Source organism: Cupressus sempervirens, chromosome 7 (assembly GCF_028749045.1).
Source record: "Cupressus sempervirens isolate cs-2001-9-10 chromosome 7, ASM2874904v1, whole genome shotgun sequence".
Lineage (NCBI taxonomy): Eukaryota > Viridiplantae > Streptophyta > Pinopsida > Cupressales > Cupressaceae > Cupressus > Cupressus sempervirens.
This window is the reverse complement of record NC_143124.1, coordinates 567,925,690-567,945,962: the sequence shown is the minus strand read 5'-3', so window position 1 is coordinate 567,945,962 and position 20,273 is coordinate 567,925,690. Positions and strand designations below refer to the sequence as shown.

At 36.5% G+C, this 20,273-nt stretch overlaps 1 protein-coding gene across 4 annotated transcripts in view; it reads right to left on the bottom strand.

The window, feature by feature from the left end:
• LOC149548026 (Glycosyl hydrolase family 47 protein) overlaps window positions 1-20,273 on the bottom strand; it is a 169,028-nt gene that overhangs the window by 37,057 nt on the left and 111,698 nt on the right. For all 4 annotated transcript variants that reach the window (XM_089792045.1, XM_089792047.1, XM_089792046.1 and 1 more), the window contains 5 exons: window positions 14,816-14,864; window positions 14,532-14,711; window positions 13,900-14,020; window positions 1,241-1,322; window positions 1,041-1,126 (listed from right to left, as the gene is read on the bottom strand). In XM_089792045.1, coding sequence (XP_089648171.1) covers window positions 1,041-1,126; window positions 1,241-1,322; window positions 13,900-14,020; window positions 14,532-14,711; window positions 14,816-14,864 — 518 coding nt within the window. The remainder of the gene's footprint in view (window positions 1-1,040; window positions 1,127-1,240; window positions 1,323-13,899; window positions 14,021-14,531; window positions 14,712-14,815; window positions 14,865-20,273) is intronic.

Genomic DNA, 20,273 nt, shown 5'->3' with positions numbered 1-20,273 from the left:
TCCAATTGTTGTTTCTAGTGTGGCTGCTCATAAGGAGCTCATATTTGTCGTAGTTTATTGATTGAATAAGCTTGTAAGTCTCATGTTGTTGCTAGAATGAGCACATGGTTCGTAAACGATCCATAACATAAAAAATAGATTTAAATTTATTAAAATTATGACAATGCACACAATTTGTGGGTAAAAATATGCATCTAAATTAAATATAGTTGAAAAGAAAAATCAAACAGTCCACTGAATTCGCATATGTAGGTTCATTGGAGGCCCCTAAATTTGCAAGAATATATGCAACTCACATTATGCATCGCAGATATTATACTGTACATGAACCACGAGGTCTAAGACTCTGAAGGATTAGTGGATGTTATATTGTTTTAGGGTTTTAACGACTCTTTTTTGTTTGATATTTTAATAGTCATTACCATGAAAAAAATCTACATCCCAAAGGGCAGATTTGCAAAACACCCACGATGAGACTTCTCGTAAGTTTTTAATCCAAAAAATCTAGTTGAAAATTTATTTTTTAAATATATTTGATGAAAAAGCTCTAGTCCTTTTTACATACAAATTTAGTATTTGTTGAAAATTCGCCAGATTTTGAATTTCATGTATAAAATCCGGTGAACCCTATGACATAGTCTCCAAGGATATTCCTATATGGTAAATTGACAGCATGGTGACAGTACCTACTTAAAGAATAACATAATTATCTACTGCCTTCTTTTTTAAAAGAGGGGTAAATGCTTTTGATCTGGAGCTATGAACCAGTGAGGTCACAAACAAGAGACCTCATCCCAATGCTTGATGGAAAGAACAACACAACTTAACCATCACAATATATCTACTGCCTTTACATTGTTATAAATTTTGAATTTATCTGACCTGAGAGATAGACCTTTCGGTTATGAAAGGACAATTGGTGTGGGAGTCAAAATGTGCTTAGGAACCAGACTACTAGACAGAGAAAATGTAGTCCGAAATTGCTACATGGAAAAATCAAAATGATATCAAATGTAAACAAACCGATATGCTCAAAATACCTTTCTGGTAGAACACCATATCTCTCCCATACGCTGAAGAATTCACGGTGAGTTGAATTTGCAGCTAACACATCACCAACCAAAATCTGTTTCCAGTATAAGAGAATAAAGGTTGATAAGTAGGAGATGATTTACCTGATTTGGCAAACTTATTTCATTTCCTTAGTATCACTCAATATAAACTCAAGCTCATTCATTACCTGTAAACCTGGCCAAAAGGCCTGGAGACTTGTGAGCTGCCAGTAAGTTGCTTTTCCTGTTCTCATATCAGCTTCATGGTACCTGTAGGTGATGTATACAAATAAAATTGCAATCAGTATAACAAGCCCTCCTATTCCTTGATCATTAACTTATTTCACAAAACAATATTAGAAGTATGATAAGCATATATCGGTGTCATATTCTATTTCATTCTTTAGGTTAGGAAGAAACAATTCATTAAAGCAATATAAATATTTGAATCCATTAGCTGTGAGTCACCTAGACTAGGAAGAAACAATTACAATGTATCCACTACAAAAAAAAATTCGTCATACAACGGAGACTGTTGATTTTCAATTTTAAAATGGCTCATAATGCCTGTATTAGCTATACAACAATTTAAACATTTTTTCCTAGTGCAACAAACTGGTTGGAAAATGTTAAAAAATAAAGATGCATTTGATTAATCACATACAATTACAGAGAGGAGATGGATAAATAGGATCAGTGTTTAGATGAACAGCAAATAAAAGGAATAGGAGGCCCATGTGAACCATTAGTGTCCTCTATGATATGGTTGATGGCTTAAGTGGTGTCTTGACATGGGAATAATTCAAATATAGAAGGGGTTGGAAAAATCAATATGAGGATAGACATGAAGAAATCGATAAAAGAGGCCGACTTTGGCAATGGGGGAAAAGAAAATACTCACAAATGTAGATAAAAGTTAAATGAGTCAAGGAAAGGCTTGAAACAAGACAATAGAATAGTTGGGTGGAAAGAAAGGATGGCCATTAGGAAATTGAGAATAAAGAAAGGGAGATAGAAAGTTATGAGTCAAGACCTTAGCTAAAATAAACTGCAAGTAACTTTCTGACTCACAAATACTCACTGAAAGAAGATTGCGAGCAAAATATAACAATTGTAAATAAACTTTATAAGTGAATAATGCAAAGTAACTATTTAGAATCCACAAATGCAAAATAACATTTGCAGGGTTTTCATGCAAGGTCTGTAAAAGATTGAGCTGTTCAATCACAGTCCATTATGTGAACAAGGAAATAAGAACCATGCAATAATACAACCCAATCTATGCTTCCACTGGATACATATGCAACTGGCAAGAAATGCTCAATCCAACGAACTCCAACAACTGCTTATGTGCTTCGTATTTATGTAAACCACGTCCCTCAAAACTATTGAGCACACTAAACCATGACACCAAAACTAAATATCACCATTATTTGATGCACAAAATAGATATTTGTCTCATCGTGCCTCCCCCATTGATATTTGACCAATGTTCCGAATAACATATAAGTATACCCAAGAATGCCTATTCCATGTGGTGTCCTCATCTCTAGATGCACCACAAATTTAAAATTTATTTTTACTTTATTAATTAGATGCAAGTTGTACAGCACACCTTTCCCAACATTCTCCCACTTTTATGCATTTCATAAGTGATCAATAGTGAACTCAAAAATCAATGGAGCAATCCCTATAGCCAACGTCTACCATTTAAACATCTATGAGCCCCATCAAAATGCTCATAACAGCAATCGAGGTAATCATCCTCTCAATCAAAAGCCCTATCATCCTCCATCATGTCATTGCACAAAAGATAAGGTCCTATCCAAAAGCAATGACAAACTGATTATCACAAAGGAACATCATCAAACTCTTCCTTAAATCAACATCCAAACACAAACACCAAATCCAATGGTAACAAATAGGCCTAAGTGTCTACCAAGAAGTCACCAACAGCTAGAATCCCAACTACAAGATTAGTTGCTACACATCTATCTAATCATACCTCAAAAACAAGGGATACATTTGCCATCGACATATCAACCTAATCCACAATCACAAGCCTTTGAACATATACTATCTTGCACAAATAAGTCCTCTCAAGCAACAAGCGCACAAACATGCAACAATCGGATCAACAGATTAAGCTACTGGTACAGATGCAAGCTGCTGACTCAGAAAAATGCTGCTGCTTGCTTAGATGCCTCTGCCCTACAATTTTATAGGAGCGGTAGGACTATGACTAGTTCACATTCACGGTCTGTTAGGTCCACTCAGTAAACTATCTATGCTGCTTCTGGTGAAGAGCAAGGAAGAAGAGATATCTGATGAACCCATTCAAGAGGCATCAAGGAGCACATCATGTTCGAATCTGGGTTAGAAGCAAATGCGACTTCTGGTGCAAAGGCCCATTACTATATAGGGGCCCTATCTATCTATACGGGCCTCCCACTCTGCTGCGGGTAGGGGATTCGGCCCTTAGAATAGTAGGGCACATGCCAGAACACCCCCAATGGCACTCTGCATTACTGGGATAACCCTTCCGGCCATGAAAAACCTAAAGACTTGCAATGTATCGTCCCCTATTTTAAGCAGTTGGCAGGTAGACAATGAGACCAGTCCATCACTGTGATCCTCGTGGTCTCGCAGGATGTTTAGAGGGTCTGTGGTGATCAACTTACTATTTTTAGTAACTCAGTGATGGTGGCTTCCATTTCTAGCTGATGTCTAGGCGCTATATTCAGTCGGTGATGATATTGGCACTTTCAGTGGTATATATTGAGTGTAAGTTTTATAAATTGCTTTTGGGTGCCTAGTGAGGGTATTAAATTTTAATCATTAACTCACATGGAATATAGTCCTAAGTCTTAAAAGCGATGATTTTAAGTTGAAGATGTGTTGAAGAAGCCTTTTTAGTGAAAAGTGTCTTCATGAAACTTTTAGCTTGGGAGTTATTTATTATTAATTCAAAGTTATTATATGAAGGCTTCTAATTGAAAAGTGTATCGATGAAGGCTCTTTAGTGAAAAGTGTGACAGAAGCTACTTGCTTTTGATGTCTTAAAGAAGACATCTTTAATTATTATAAAAGCAATGCTTTGTGAGAAAGCAATTCATTCTATGATGTTTATGTTTTATAGCAATTGAGAGAATTGAAGGGTTTGGTGTTAAGAGTTTAAGGAATTGAGGATTCCTCCAGCTGGTTATGCACTTTGAGTTGGCTTTCATTGCCAACTTTTTGTGGTTTTCTGAATTAAGTTATTTGCTCCTAGTATTTCCGAAATTTGCAAGGAAATTATTGTTGAAGGGTTTGTGAGTAAATTACGACTGGTGGGCGAAATTCCAAGCAGCTACCTGGTCTGATTATATATCTGTAGTTACAGACCTTTCTCTTAAGGTTTTAACATCATACTTTGAAGTGGTGGCATCATATTTGGACAACATGGCAGCCCTTTGCACCTGTGAACTGTTCATAGAGGTGGCATTTGAGTTCAAGCAAGCTGCAATAAGGTTTTGAGGGCAGCATTCAGCATAGTTGCAACAACACATGGTTATACTTGTCACCGTTATTACCCCACATGGTCTCACATCACTGTCAGGTTCTCAAAGTTCATTAATTAGTTGATTGTTTCTTGCATTTGTAAGTATTTACAATTTCCTTAGCATATAAAGTGATGCTACTGGTGTTGAGTTGTAATCATTTCTTGCATTCAAATTTGTTATCTCTTTATGTCTGAAAGAACCAAAAAAAAAAAAACATATATCTTCGAAAACTCAAAATACTATAAACATCAGGAAGCGAAAAAAGAAATTCTACGACATTGACTTAGAGTCAAAGTAGCGAGACTCATACCCGGCCCGGACTCGGCAAGAGTAACTCAACTCGTGCCCCGGCTTGGACTCACCTGTGACTCAAAGTGACAAAACCCTTGAAATTTAGAGATTTTTTAGGATTTAAAGAAATTACATACACCAATTATTTTATAAAGCTTAAAGACACAATAACATCATGAAATAGAAGGTAATCTAATCACATACATAACATACATCAATTACATAAGTACAAAGGTAAACTTTAGATGTATTAAGAATATTTTAAAACAAAAATTAAAAATCAGACGAGTCAGCCAGCTGAGTCAGCCGAGTCAGCCAAGTCATCCCAATCGACCTGCCGAGTCAGAGTCACGGGTTATTTTGACCTGGCTGAGGTAACTCGATTCGTGGTGAGTCTCGTTAGTTTGCTTAGAGTGAGTCAACAGGGGTCATTGCATTGGTATCCAAGCGGTTTCTTGTCATCCTATGATATAGGAAAACAAATTATTATTTTGGCCCTGTCATTGTTATTTGAGTGACCAACACTCTTGCAGTTGTTTCAGTTATGGAAATATACAGAAAAACTAGTAAACAAGGAAACCAATTGAAAAGCATGGCTAATCTCAAGAAGCAAAAAAATTATCTGATGGAAAGTATGGAAAAGCTTACACAAAATGAAAGAAGGATGGATGAGTAACTTTCACACCCGACAACTATAAACAATTTTACAAGATATATGGTTTACATTTTTTAAAAGTCTTCCTCAAAAAGAAAACATGAAGAGAATCAACAGGATTGTATAGGTGTAGCTTCAGCAGCCAGCAACCATTAGGTGGTGAGCCTTTTCTCAGTGGGGCAGCTACTCATCCTCATACGCGTGATGTTGGAGGTTCTTCTTGGGAGCACACGGTTATGACAAACTTTCCTAAGGACAATTGCATTGAGTGCCAGCATTTACATGAGGCAAGAGCTAGTGACCGCGAAAATGCTAATGACATGATAGCCACCATTGATGGCATCCCTACATCAGTTGGTAGTAATGAAATTGTTAGTCATACAAGATCTGATTTTTATGACAGCAGTCCTATTTTTTAGGCTCTTGATGGTGTTGATGACAAGCCAAGTGTGGAGAATGCTATTGGTATCACTATGAGTTTTGACTCACATGACGAGAGTGTTAGTTTTGAGGATTGCATGGAAAATATGAGTTCCAATAGCTCTGACTTCTATGGCAGCAATCATAATGGTGAGCCTATGCAAAAGATAGCAATTTTTCTATACGTAGGAGATGGTTGCATAGAGTTCCCTTGTGTTGACACTTGGGATGCAGTTGTTAGAAGTCAGCTATATGATGCAGATTTGTGCCATAATGATTCTGATTTTAAAACAGTAGTGAGTCATGCTTGCAGCAGCATGAAACAAAAGAGAATTTGCAAGTGAACAATATTGGCATTGATGATGTGGACATTACTGAAGTTATCTATGAGAATGGCACATGTTGCAGTGAGTCTAATTTGTCATATCAGACTTTAGCAAATGATTCAGAGGACTCATTGGTTGGTGATAGGTCCCAGGATTGTCGCTCGTAGGGACTTGCAATTACATGGGGAGTGTAAGCATGCAAGGAGATTAATATAGCAGCTTCCACTTATTCAGGTGAGCCATTTGTCGAGGTACCCAGAAGCAGTAGCTCAGTTGTTGATGTGTGTGAGAATGATAGCATAGATGATGTTATGTATCATGAGGTGAGTGATGCAGATCAATTTCCTATCAATGCCAAGTTTGGGTCAGAGGACATGTGTAGGAGTCAATGGTTATAGATTCCTTATAATTTAATAGGGCAGCTAAAGGTTAGTGATAGCATGATTGCTGCTACTTTAGAGTACTTAGATGCTTCTCGACAGATGTTGGCTATCTATCATTGGAGGGACCCTATGAGAGATGAGCATTATGATGGTGGCCTTTCCCTTGAGGAGTTTCATGCTCTCTTAGAGGTTATCAGGATAATAAGACATAATTATTTATGGTTGTTAGTAGATCAGTATTTCCTGCTCAAGAGAGAATGTATATGTTATGATGCCTTGAGGGGAAAAGGCAAGGAGGTTGACAAGCTCATCCATGACCTTGACTATGAACTCTTTGCAATGTACTAAGTTGGCCCTCTACGAGTCACAGTCACATTTGGATGAGAAAACCATGGAGATAAGTACAATGTTCACCAATTGTAGATTCAGTTCAGCTTCCTACAGAGGCAGTTGGTGATGAGTTGATACCCACAAGTTGTAGTGAGGATGTGGCTACATCTGTCACTACTTTAGGTGTAGTGGATCCAGTTGGGTTGAATATACTAATTGAGAGCTGCAGAGAGCCTCCTGTGTCAAGTTCTCTAGTAGCTAACACATTGACAAATGATGCAAACAGGTTAGTGAGAGTCTTTGTGAGGTAGAGATGGATTTGTCAATGAGTTGTGTGACAGTTCATGACACTACTCCCTCTTCTTACGGAATATATGCAGAGATTAATCTCGTTGGGAGGTTGATTCTCATGTTGGGTGGTTTCCCTCTAGAAAGAGTCCTATTATTTCATTCCATGCAATAAATTTTGTTCAAAAATTTGTTGAGCCTCAAAAATGAAGGGACCAATTCAGGGTTTCGGGAGAGAAGGTTGATTCGGCCTTGTCTTGTTTTGACTGCACATATAAATATGTTGAGTACCTACCTTGGAGAGCTGAATTTAAGGAGAGACAGTAAGGGGATGAGGTTCGTACCACGGTAACAAGACTCGTCACGAGTCGGGCGAGTTGTTCGAGTCGACGAGTCAAGTTACCTTAGCTGGGTCAAAATGACCCGTGACCCTAACTCAGTGGGTCGACTGGGCCGACTCACCCGACTCGTGGGTCACATCATGAAACACGGGTCACAATGGCAATGGCCTGGTTGCGGTTGGGCATATTTGGACTCCAAAAAAATTTAAATTTTGCTTTTTCTTCTAATAATTTTTTTTAATGTTTCTTTTTCTTCTAACTATAAACGGGCTTTCATAACACTCTACAGTTGACCTGGTGGCACCTCACAGGCACTGATAGAGACTACAGTTGATCCTAGAGGCACCTCAGGCTCACAAGCAGAGGCTATAGCTAATTAGTCATCCAGGACCTACCTTAGATGCCTTACTAGGAGGCATATAATAGGTTAGTCTGAGGCTAACGCTGAGGATGAGGATAAGGACTAGGAGCCATAGCTATAGACTTTTTTTAACTTTTTGTTTAACTTAACATATGTTTGGAACATTGGATGATGACTATTGATGTGATGAATTTCATGGAGTTTATAATTTATATATTTATGTTTGTTATTTCCTTTAGCTACTATATAGTAATTTACCTTTGTACTTATGTAATCGATCTATGTTTATGTATGTGATCAAATTACCCTTCTATTTCATAATGCTATTGTGTCTTTAAGCTTTATTCAATAATGGGTGCATGGAATGTTCTTTAAATCCTAAAAATTCTTTAGATCTCAAGGGTTTTGTCACTTTGCCAGGTCATTCCCGAGTCATGGGCTAGTCTAAGCCAAGTCACAAGTCAAGTTACCCTTGCAGAGTCTGAGTCTCGTCACTTTGATTCATACCCATATTTGTGACTTGAGATTCATCCAAAGGGCTTTGGAGGCACTCAAGTCAAAATACCTCCACTTGTTTCACAATAGAGTATTCTCTTGGATATGTAGAGAGGCTTGGTAGGGCATCTGCCCAATCATTTGTTCAAGGTCAAAGATTGGAGTCATTTTTTTATTCCCTAGCTATTAGCGATGACCCATTGACAGAGATCAAAGCCTTTTACCATAACTACACAGTGAGGAGTGCTCATTTTTCTCTTTCGATCCACATGTAGAGGACTTGGTTATGCGTTGATGTGGATGGGCTCTGGGACCATACCATTCTTTATGAGATGTGGATATGTCATTTTCAGTGGATGGAGTTAGTTGTTGCAAGTTGGTAGGAGACTACCTGCAAAGTCAGTATATCCATAGGGATTTACCAAAGGATGGATATCTTGGGTATAGTACAAGCGCTTGTGGGAGTTCTAGTCCCTGTAGTACAATTGAAATTCTTACTTACAACGGATTGGTAGAGAGTACAGGGAGTTTTGATCTAGCAGATGATATTGGATATCCATTTTTTCTTGTTATGGATGGATGTGATTTTTGTTTCTATTGGGATCCAAGTGGAGAAAGACTTAGCACTACTGACTAGTTTAGCCACCATCGTTGGCATGGGGGCAGTATGTTTAGGATAGCTCAATGGATAAAGTTATTATCACAAGAGTTTGTAGATGATACCAGGGACATTACACACACTTTTCCGTGGGATCCGAGTGGCTTGAAATATGTGCCTTTGCTTGAGGATAAGCAATCTTGGGGAGAAAGGACTATAATGTCCCTTATTTTTAGCAGTTGGCAAGTAGTCAGCAAGGCCAGTCCATCATTGTGATCCTCATTGTCTTGTAGGATGTTTAGAGGGTCCATGGTGATCGACTTGCTATTTTTAGTAAGTCAGTGATGGCAGTTCCATTTCTAGCAGGCACCTAGGCGCTATATTTAGTTGGTGATAATATTGGCGCTTTCAGTGGTATATATATTGATTTTAAGTTTTATAAATTGCTTTTGGGCACCTAGTGGTGGTATTAATCATTAATTCACACGAATATAATCTTAAGTCTTAAAAGTAATGCTTTTAAGTGAAAGGTGTATTAAAGAAGCCTTTTGAGTGAAAAGTATCTTTTAGCTTCTAATTGAAAAGTGAATTGATGAAGACTCTTTACTGAAAAAGTGTGTGAGAAAAGCTATTTTCTTTTGGTGTCTTGAAGAAGACATATTTAATTATTATAAAAGCAATGTTTTGTGAGAAGGCAATATATTCTATGATGTTTATGTTTTACTGTAAGTTGGCCTTCATTACCAATGAATTGTGTGTTTCTGAATTAAGTTATCTTCTACTAGTAATTCTGAAATTTGCAAAGAAATTATTGAAGGGTTTGTGAGTAAATTACTGCTGTTGGGTGAAATTCCAAGCAGCTACCTGGTCTAACTATATATCTGCAGTTACAGACCTTTCTCTTAAGGTTTTGGCATCAAAATTTGAGGTGGCGGTATCATATTTGGAAAACGTGGCAGACCTTAGAACCTGCAAACTGTTCACAGAGGTGGTGTTTGAGTTCAAGCAAACTGCATTCAGGTTTTGAGGGCAGCATTCAGCATAATTGCAACAACATATGGTTATACTTGTCACCATCAAGACTCCACATGGTCTCACATTACTGTCAGGTTCTCAAAGTTGATTAATTAGTTGATTGTTTCTTGCATTTGTAACTATTTGCAATTTGCTTAGCAAAAAGAGTAATGCTATTGATGTTGAGTTGTAATCATTTCTCACGTTCAAGTTTGTTATCTCTTTATATCTAAAAAAACAAAAACAAAAAAGTATGTATCTTCAAAAACTCAAAAAACTATAAAACTCCAAAAACCAAAAAAGATATTCTACATAATTGATTTAGAGTGAGCCAGCAAGGTTCATTACATTCAATACTACCATAATGAGAACATCCAATAAAGGATATATGCATCCTAGAGCTCCAATTGCATGGGTAATATCAGATCCAAGAACAACCAAAGCATCTAGAACTCTACCAATTGCACTCACATCTCACATAGAAGTGAGCAATGCTTAACATTGGAGTAGTTAAGTGGGGTTGAGTTGGAGTCATATTGGGATAAGTGACCTCACAAGAAGGCCCAACGCTTCACATTTGTGAGTATCACCCAGATGCAATGAGTGTTAAGTGTAGCATTCATTCTCAAGAGATGGGGTCTTGTTAACCACTTCTCATGAAACATGAGCCAATGAGTTTGACTCGAAAGATACATGGTTGAATCCCGATAGCAATATCATAGTTTGACTTTTTTGTGGAAACTAGCTCCAACTTATCATAATGTTCATCTTGTGAAAGAGAAAACTTAGCTCTCAATGGGCAGCATGCAAGAAAACAGGGATAATTTGATCATCAATTTGTCAATATATATACACTCCATGCCAAGTTGACAACATATTGGTCTATTCAAGGATGCAGTAATTCACAGCCAGATCCCACAGAAGGTTGAAATGTATTGCTACCTCCTTTCATTTTCAAATGGCTTTACTAAGGTTGGCTTTCATTCCAAGGATTTAGTTTTTCAAATTTGTCATTCTCATTTAGTTTTTTTGGTTAATCCTGGAGCAATAATGGATATGGACTATTTATAGTTATAAAAGTTGTCACAAGCAATGAAACTAGATAGAAACAATACATGTGAAATCTACCTATACGTATGACACCAAGATGCACTAACGGTTCATAGAGACTATAGAACAAAAATGGCAAAGGTGAACAAAATATGTGTATGCAATACAAAGGAAAGAAACCCAATACCTACAAGATTAATAAATATGATACCCGGATGATGGTGCTAATGATTCACAATTTTACACTGACAGGCAACATAGCGTAGCAGCAACCCAGCTTGTTGGCAATCTTGCATCAACCAAAAATGTTTTATTTCCAATTCTTTTACTCATCTGCTCTGTTCTAACTTTGTGAGAGTGTGCACTCTCACACTGGTGATCTTAATAATTCCGAGATGGTTTGGCCTTTGACACAAGAGATTTGGTTGTGTCTCTCTTGCCACACTTGTGCACAAAGGGCCTATTCAATTCTCCTTCATTTGACCACCTATAGAGGGCAGTAACTGTGTAATGATGTTTCATATTGTGCACAAAATCGCATGCAAGGATATTTCAATCATGGTTTTTCCTCAAATTCGCTTTGTTGGCCAAAATTTTCAAAAACATAATTACAGGTCGGAAATTTTGTTTCTGAGGATGGATATGAAATTGGAACTGTTGATGACCCCTGGGTAGTCAACAACAATAAAGGTGAGAATTACATTTTAGAGTGTTTTAACTTTTAAATAATATATAATTACACTACACAAAGTATAAATAGGCCAGAAATTTAAAAGTTTCCCAGAATGTATGGCTCAAAAGGCTTATCTAATAAAATATTCCCTTCTTTTCCATTTCTCGGATAGATAAATCAAACATTAATATCCAATGTGCTTTACTTTTATATTCTCTGTGGAAGTAAGACAGTCTTGCCTAGCCAAGAGTTTACACTCAATAATCTGTGAATGCTTGGGCAAAGGTCCAACTTGACGAACAATATTATATTTGAAGGTATCTTCAATCATCATTTAAAAAAACAAAAAATCCAAGCCAGAGTCTTGTTCCAAGGGATGGCTTTACAAGTTGTAACTCAAGGATGTAGCTTAAAAGATAGTTTACTGTAGGTTTTGACAAATCATTTCGTATCCAAAACATATTGTGCATGCATATCCATGGTAGTATTAAACACTAGTCATGCACATTTTCCTTATCCCATATAAAGATCACACTCAGACAAATATTTGGAACAGTGGAAGTGGATGATATCCTTGATCAAATTCAAGTGTAATATTTGTATTTATTAGTTCTAGGATTCTCAATACATGAGATAATCCAAGTTGAGGCTGAATGCTTATTTTCTAGGTTACTGTGTCAGCACATATACAAGCAATTTTTCAATGTCTATGCAGTGCCCTCTAAATAAGCCATAATTTTTTCTCATACAAAGAGCTCTTAAGAGTTCATTTTAGGTAATATGAGCTACCTGTGTAGGCAAGCACTGTGCAAAATAGACGGGAATCTTTCAACCAATGTCTCTACTTTTCAAGCATTTGAGAAGCAAATATTTGGTAATTTATTCAGAAGCATATCATAACATAAAGCTTTCTTGAAATATCTACCATACTTGTAACCTGTTATTCATCTAATACTAAATGAAGTTGCATCTTGCTTGGACATTGCTGAATGGTAGATTCATACCAAAGATTTTCATCTCTATTTGGATGGGTTAATGTATCAGACTTATTAAATGTAGATAAATTTGAAGTTGATTTTACATCAGGTCGAGAAATAAGAAATATGGGTCCTTACATCCATGTTTTACATTATTTAAAAGACAACACCACCCTTCATCGTAAAATGTCTATGAGCTACATATTTTAGCCAGTCTAGAAGGCAAAGTTGGATCGCTGTTGACTAAGATTTGTCATATCAGATGGAATGCCTAGAAAAATATTTATGCACCATCATTATAACCAACCATCAGAGCAAACAATGGCTTACAAAGAACCATGATGAAATCAAGAATAAAAACGTCATGGTGATCCTTGCTGAGATACGTCAGGGGCTAGTGGACAAGAAATTTTTCATAATGTCCAAGAAGACCTTTATGAAATGCAATTTGTTTACACAAATACCATTTGGACATCAATTTGCAAGCTCCTTCCAAGCTTTGCAATGGCCCTAGATGACTTATAAAAAGAGAGAGAAATGATTTTGTTATCAGTACATTCAGTTGACACTATCTTTCCTACTCAGAGCAGAGTATGACTGTTCATATTCTCACTGACCATGGAAACCAAATCTATCTTCTGCGTGGCTAGAACTAGTATAAGTTATAACAAGCATAGACAAGTACCACAAGTCAATCGATTTCATTATGTGCAAAGCACAGAATATGCACATAACATTTTATGGTGATAATGAGAAAGAACACCGGGCTTTTCCTACCATTTGTGTATGTTTTCTACAACCAATATACCATACTGAATGCAATGTCCATCTGAAGGCCCAAAGAGTGACCTTCAGTAGACTTCATGGAAACTAGAAAAGTGCCAATTTCAGAAATTAATGGACTTGTGCTTAAAGTATAGAAAAACCTGGAATTATTTGATGTCTTTTACCCTTTAACAGCATGGATGCCAATAATTTTTTCCCAACATGTCTATCATTAGCATAAGAACCAATGTTTTTTACACAAGAGCTCCCCATCAGTTACAAACTGATATTATTAAAACAATGCATCAGAGAGGGGAAAGGATAATTATCTTACACACCATGGACCATGCCGAAAATATTTCTGCACAGCAGTATATGCCGAAGAGAACATATCCCAATACTCATCCCTTCCAAACAGGATGTGAGCTTTAATAAGATACTCATAAAAAGAATCAACACCTGTAACAAAGAACCACCACCATAAACCCAAATAAACATTTACATGTACAAGTATAGTTTGGTTATCATTATACAAGATAAAATTATAACCATATTCAGTATTAAGTTTGACTTCATTAATTAATTTATTGTAGTTAAATCACCCACATGCAATACAGAACTGCAACAAGCCTAGCATGGAATACTCATACAAACTAGATAAACTGCTTGAACTTAAAACATATTATGCATTTCCATAGTCAATCCCTCTATTTTTAACAGGTCTTGGATGGCCTCATTAGAAAAACTACTTGAAAAATAATGATACTTTCCATTAAAGATACTTTCTCAATATAGAGACAAGACATACAAAATACAGAAAGACCATGTCAAACTAGAAAAGCAGCACTAACTAATGTAACCGACTCATTCTTCAGAACAAAGAGAATTACAGAAGCAAAATATTAAAAACTGCAAGAAATTAAAAGAATGTGCCAGCAGGTTGAAAATTCAAGTGCTTAAGAAGGCATACCAGCACCAATTCCCGATGAGTGTTCAATCCATTCTCCCGTTCTTACATCCAGTGTGGTTCCCATTAAATCTAACGAGCTCCTCATGCTCCATAATTTACGAAGAGCACGCAAAGCAGATTCCTCATACTCAGGTTTGCCTGTCAATCTTGATAATGCACCCATTTCAAGTATGAGGGAACCTGAATGACAGGCAGAACACTTAATCAATAATCAATTATATGTTACATCCATTTGTTTGGATAAACCTAACAGCTAGTGTGAAAGAAATTGCATGTCACCTCACCACAGCCAGATGTGCTCGTCTCAGTTATTTCATTCTTCATGACTCCATGCTACAAGGGATATTAAAATCAGAATTAGTAATATAAACATTGAACCGTGTTAAACATATGACAAAACAAATTTAAGTAGCAAATTTTGAATATAATGCTAGCTTATCTTTGTGCACAAAGCGTAATTTACAATACCAATTAAATTGTAATGTCCCAGACTAATTTATTTTTTCCTGGATTTCTGTACTTCTCAATGAATACAAGAAACTTTTAACACCTTTTGATCACCAAGATCCTGATGAGGGCAGCTGAGATGCAATATCACCTCCTATGCCTAGAAACCCGAGTGAATAATGTGCAAACAGAGGTTTATTTTAAAACATTTATCCTGGTTTTGATAAACAGATTGATTCCTGAGTTCTATGAAGGATGCCTTACTGGTGGTAATTTTCTTTTCTTTACAGTTGCTAACAAGAGCAGACTTTCCAAACAAAAAATGTACATGAATATACTAACAGAGATGTATTTATTCATTCATTAATGAAGTGTGGGCAATATATCACATAATACCCCACCACATAGTTCTTAAAATACAACAAAATAGCGCCAAACATTACGCAGTTGTCCTTAAAGTTCGGCCAATACTAAAATGAAATGCTTCTGAGATTGATCTACCAGCAAGAAAGGATTCTGGCACCTAGTTTTACGCTCCAGCCTCCACTAAAATCAGGAAGACTCTCCATAGAGTGCTTCAGAGAAATGCAAGCCATTACAGAGAATAGGCAGGGCTGGGTATGTCGTACTGCCAAACGGAGATGCTCAGAAAGTTATAATCGCAGATCACAACAATAAACAGGAAATACGTTGGAATATTTGAATCCCTTTATACCAACTTAGATTATAATAGAGGGCACCAGGTGATGATCACCAACATCCAAGCAACAGCAATAACAACACCACTTCTTGCTGTCCCCCCCTATAAACACTTCTTGCTGTCAATCACAGCAAAGAGTTCGACTAATTATACGCATGCTTCTTAAAACAGAACAGTCTTAACAACTCACAGCATCCATCCTCGATAACCATAATCTAAAGACTAAAGGCAACAGATGGCATTCATCCTCATCGTTACTCAACCATGAATGTCAGACTAAAACACCTAAAAATAGTCATGCTTCACCATTGTCACTTTTGACCATTTAAGCATAATTGGAAGTTCTGCTGTAAACTCCTCCCAAATGAGTTTGGGTTTTTGTCCAAACAGAATGTCCAGAGGTTTCCGTCTCTAGACTAGTCAAAGAGATGTGTTCTGCCAAAAACAATTTTCAGAAAGATTCTCCAAATTTTGAATGCTCTCTCTCCCAATGCAGAATCTGCAGCTAACATGCAAAAAACATTACACAAGGTGTAGGGAGGCATTACACCAGGCATCATACAATATTTCAACAGCACAGATAAATTGGTGATCCACAATCTGAAATGTCTACGGCAGATAAATATAATCGCCGGACTTTAGAAATGTTTCATTGTACTGAACTAGGCCCCTGCACACCAAAATATTTTGGTGTTAACAATAGTACAAGCTCCAACATTTAAAACAAAGATATTAAGTGTTGCCACAAATACAATCTTCCTAAATGTTCAATAATATTTGGGAGGCAAACAAGACGTTCCTCACACTCAATGAGAAATTTGGATCCCACAAATATTTACTCACAACTGTTTACTATACAGGGTAAACGGATATTTATCGCATTAAAAGACTAGAATGTAACACAGAACAAGATACTTCATCCATATAAGCAGATATGCAATCATGATTACAACGATGCTTCATAAATCCATTCAAACAATGTACACATCTCCCGAAGGGGTGACTCAACTGTCACGCACCCTTTCGAACACTAACTAATACTGTGGGCTACAATATTGTTTTTATTGACAACATCACCCCCCCAAAAGAAAAGTTGTCTCCGGACGACAAAATAGAGACAACTAAGCTACTAAGTACATCAAGACTCAAAACAAAAGCTAAGAAGAGGGGTGCGTCCCTGGTAGGGCTGGTGTAGTCAATGTCCTCTGTGCCCGTAACTCATTCAGTTGTGCCCGCAACTTGTGTACCTATTGGGTCTGGGCGTCCAAATCCACCTTGGCATGCATTTGAAGCTCTAGTGCTCTCTTAATCATCTCAGCAATGTTCCAAATTTCTACCTCTTTTTCCTCTTCGCGTCCCCCAACTGACATACAAACGTTGCCTTCTCGGATTCTCTCTCAACAATGTGTTGCCCGCTCCTTCTCCCAAGCTGTTTACTATGCGGCCAAACTGGCTTCTACTGTGGCTAATCTAGTAGTTGTCTCCTCCTATTACATCCCAATCTTTGACCTGATTTAAAATATAGCCGTTGAGGTTCATATGAAGTCAGTTGGTAGTTTAATTTGTTATAATCTTGCGAAATGGTAAGATGGTTAGTCGTTATAATTTCAAGTGAAGATAACAAGCTAGTTGATCATTTATCACAAATTCATGAAATTGAGAAGATGGTTAACCATTATGATTATTTATGATTAAATAATTTATTATGATAATATAATTTAACTGCGGAGAATTTCCTTGCAGGAAACACGTTGAAGGGGTGGAAGCATTATCAAAAAACAATTAGGCATAGGAGCATCACCATCACTGGGTAGATGGGTTGAGGACCTAGCAACTTGAAACAAAATACATCTATGGGACCCACATGAGCTATTTAAATAAATAAATTGAGAAACCTAAATAATTGGGTTAAAATATAAAACATACCTTAAAGGATTTAATTTGATCTTTCACCTTATTATTATAATAGATATATCTATATACATACATATAGATATAAAAATGAGATGGCACCATTATATTATAATAATTTAATAAAGTGATGTCACCCCATTAATATTTACATGTTCATATATAATATAAAATTATAATAATATTCAAATATAATAACATTTGAATTATAATAATATTTGAACTATAATCTTCCAACTCTATTCTTTTCTTCTTAATATTCTTGCTTTTGACCAACTAACACTTGGCATGAAAAATCGATTTAATATTTGGCAATTCGAATTGTCTTATAATCTTTCCAACTTTATCTTCCAACCATTTAAATTTTCTTTTCCTCTTCTTTGTTTAAATCGAATTAGAACATTTGGAATTTGATTGACTACTATCTTTTGTAACTGGTGGGAGCCAAGGAGTCATATTTCGCTCTCCATTTATGAGAAGTCGTACCAAGACCTCAGATATCATCCTCATTTTTCCTGCTGCATATCTTATTTTACATTCCAAGCTAAGTTCACACTTTCCAAGTCATGATAAGAATCGGATTGTTTCAAGCTGACTCACCATGCTTCTGCTATGTCTACTGCATATTCAGTCTGCTACACCCGATCATCACCATTATTCCTCACTTCCACCGGACCTTGCAAATATTAGGATCACATTATAATCACGAGCGGGTGGTGCACTAAGCCAAGCAAGAATACTAGTTGGAGAATGATAGGAGGCCAAGTTCCAATCAAAATCCAAATCGCATACATAAAAGTTTACTATTATTCTTCCATGTATTATACTCCCATCTTTTCTGATTTATGATTCCGATTGTACTCGATTAGGTTAAGAAAGACTAACAATAGAAATGAGATTATAATATGAATACTTGCTGATGGCTCTCATGATTTCCATAGAGTTCTGCTCATCTTTAATTATTGAATACTACAACCATCACTAAAAAGTTGAAATGATAGTTGTAGAGCATTGTAATGATTATATAAACCATCACCATTATTTTGAATATCGATGGCATTAACCATGCAGTCTTGATCCATGACATAAAGAACAGAATGCTCTTAAATTCTTTAACACCTAGGATTCACCAGCAATGAAGCCATGAAATGTAGAAGAGGTGTAAATAAAACAGAATGATCATAATCTTTTAGGCACCTAGGATTCACCGGCAAAGAAGCCATGAAATGGTGAAGAGGTGGAATGAATCTGCAAGAACGTAGAAGAGAAATCAAATATGATTAAATTAATTAATGAAATAATAAATTATGCAATCTTCAAGAATATCCTTTTCAAATCACAAATTGTGATAAGCTAAAACATATATGTTATTCATGAATTTGTTGAGAATCAACAGACAGAGTTGATTGCTCTAAGATCCGAACACCTAGGATTCACCGGCTGTATAGCCATGGAAAAGGGTGAAGCGGTGAGATGGAGTCTACAATGACTTAGAAAATAAAAGTCAGATATGATATATTAAATGTAGAATAATATCATTTAATAGCTCATGCATGATCCTACTATTGTAACTCCTGTTGTCAAGTCTAGTGGTGTGGTTAGATACCAGGATGCTCAGCAAATGATAGATGTTCCAAGCCCAATTCCGGGTAGGGAGGGCCTCTCTCGTTAGAGATAGTGTGGGGAATAAGTTAAGGTCCAAAGTTGGGTGGTTAAGCCCCTCACAGTGTTTCACCTCTCCCCAAGTTGTCAGACGTACAACAGACAAAGATAAGTTATACATTCAATTTGTTATTGGAAACAAATATTTTACTTTTATGATGTATATGTAAGACTAAGGTAAGATTAGTTGAGTTTTCTCATTATTATAGTTATTTTACATTTAGATGCGAGAGAATGATTTATCTGATAGATTGTTATATCAATCTTTCATTTATATGAACAATAAATATGAGCATATCTTCTAATCTTATGTTATTGCCATAGTTAAGCAATCAGAAGGAAAGAAATGATACAGTGATATCTGAAGCCCTAATTGAATCAATGGTATTTGAAGCCCTAACTGAATCAGTGGTATCTGAAGCCCTAAATGATATAGTGGTATCTGAAGCCCTAAATGATCTAATGGTAATCAATACCCTCATTGGTATAGTGATATGTGATGCCCTAATTTTATATAGTGGTATTTAATGGTAATTGTCATTTGATTTCGAGATAGCAATATTGGATGGTAGCAGTTATTTGATATTGTTATAGTGGTATTTGTGGACTAACCTCGGTGGTTGCAGAAGCATCCCTACAATGATTTCTGATTTCGAATTCCATCGTATGTGGATTTTAAATTCTATGATAAATTCATTGATGGTGTTTTAAGTTCTTAAATAAGAAATTATGTTTAACTAATTTTAACCGTCAATCTCTTTCATATAAACGAAACTAATTTAATTGTCTTCCTATGACATTGAAGTAATAACTGTATTTCTTGAGTATGTTAGTTGCTAATTAAGACCCGAGAAAACTGGTTGTTACACCTCCCGAGCCGTCGTTGCTGCTACCTAATCTGCCTCACTCCTACATAGAGCATAGTATGCCTCCCGATACACTTGCACTATCTCTTGCGTCAGATGCTCAACTCTGCTCTCCACTAAAGTCTCCTTAGTAGTCCACTCTTGCTGCATCTCTAG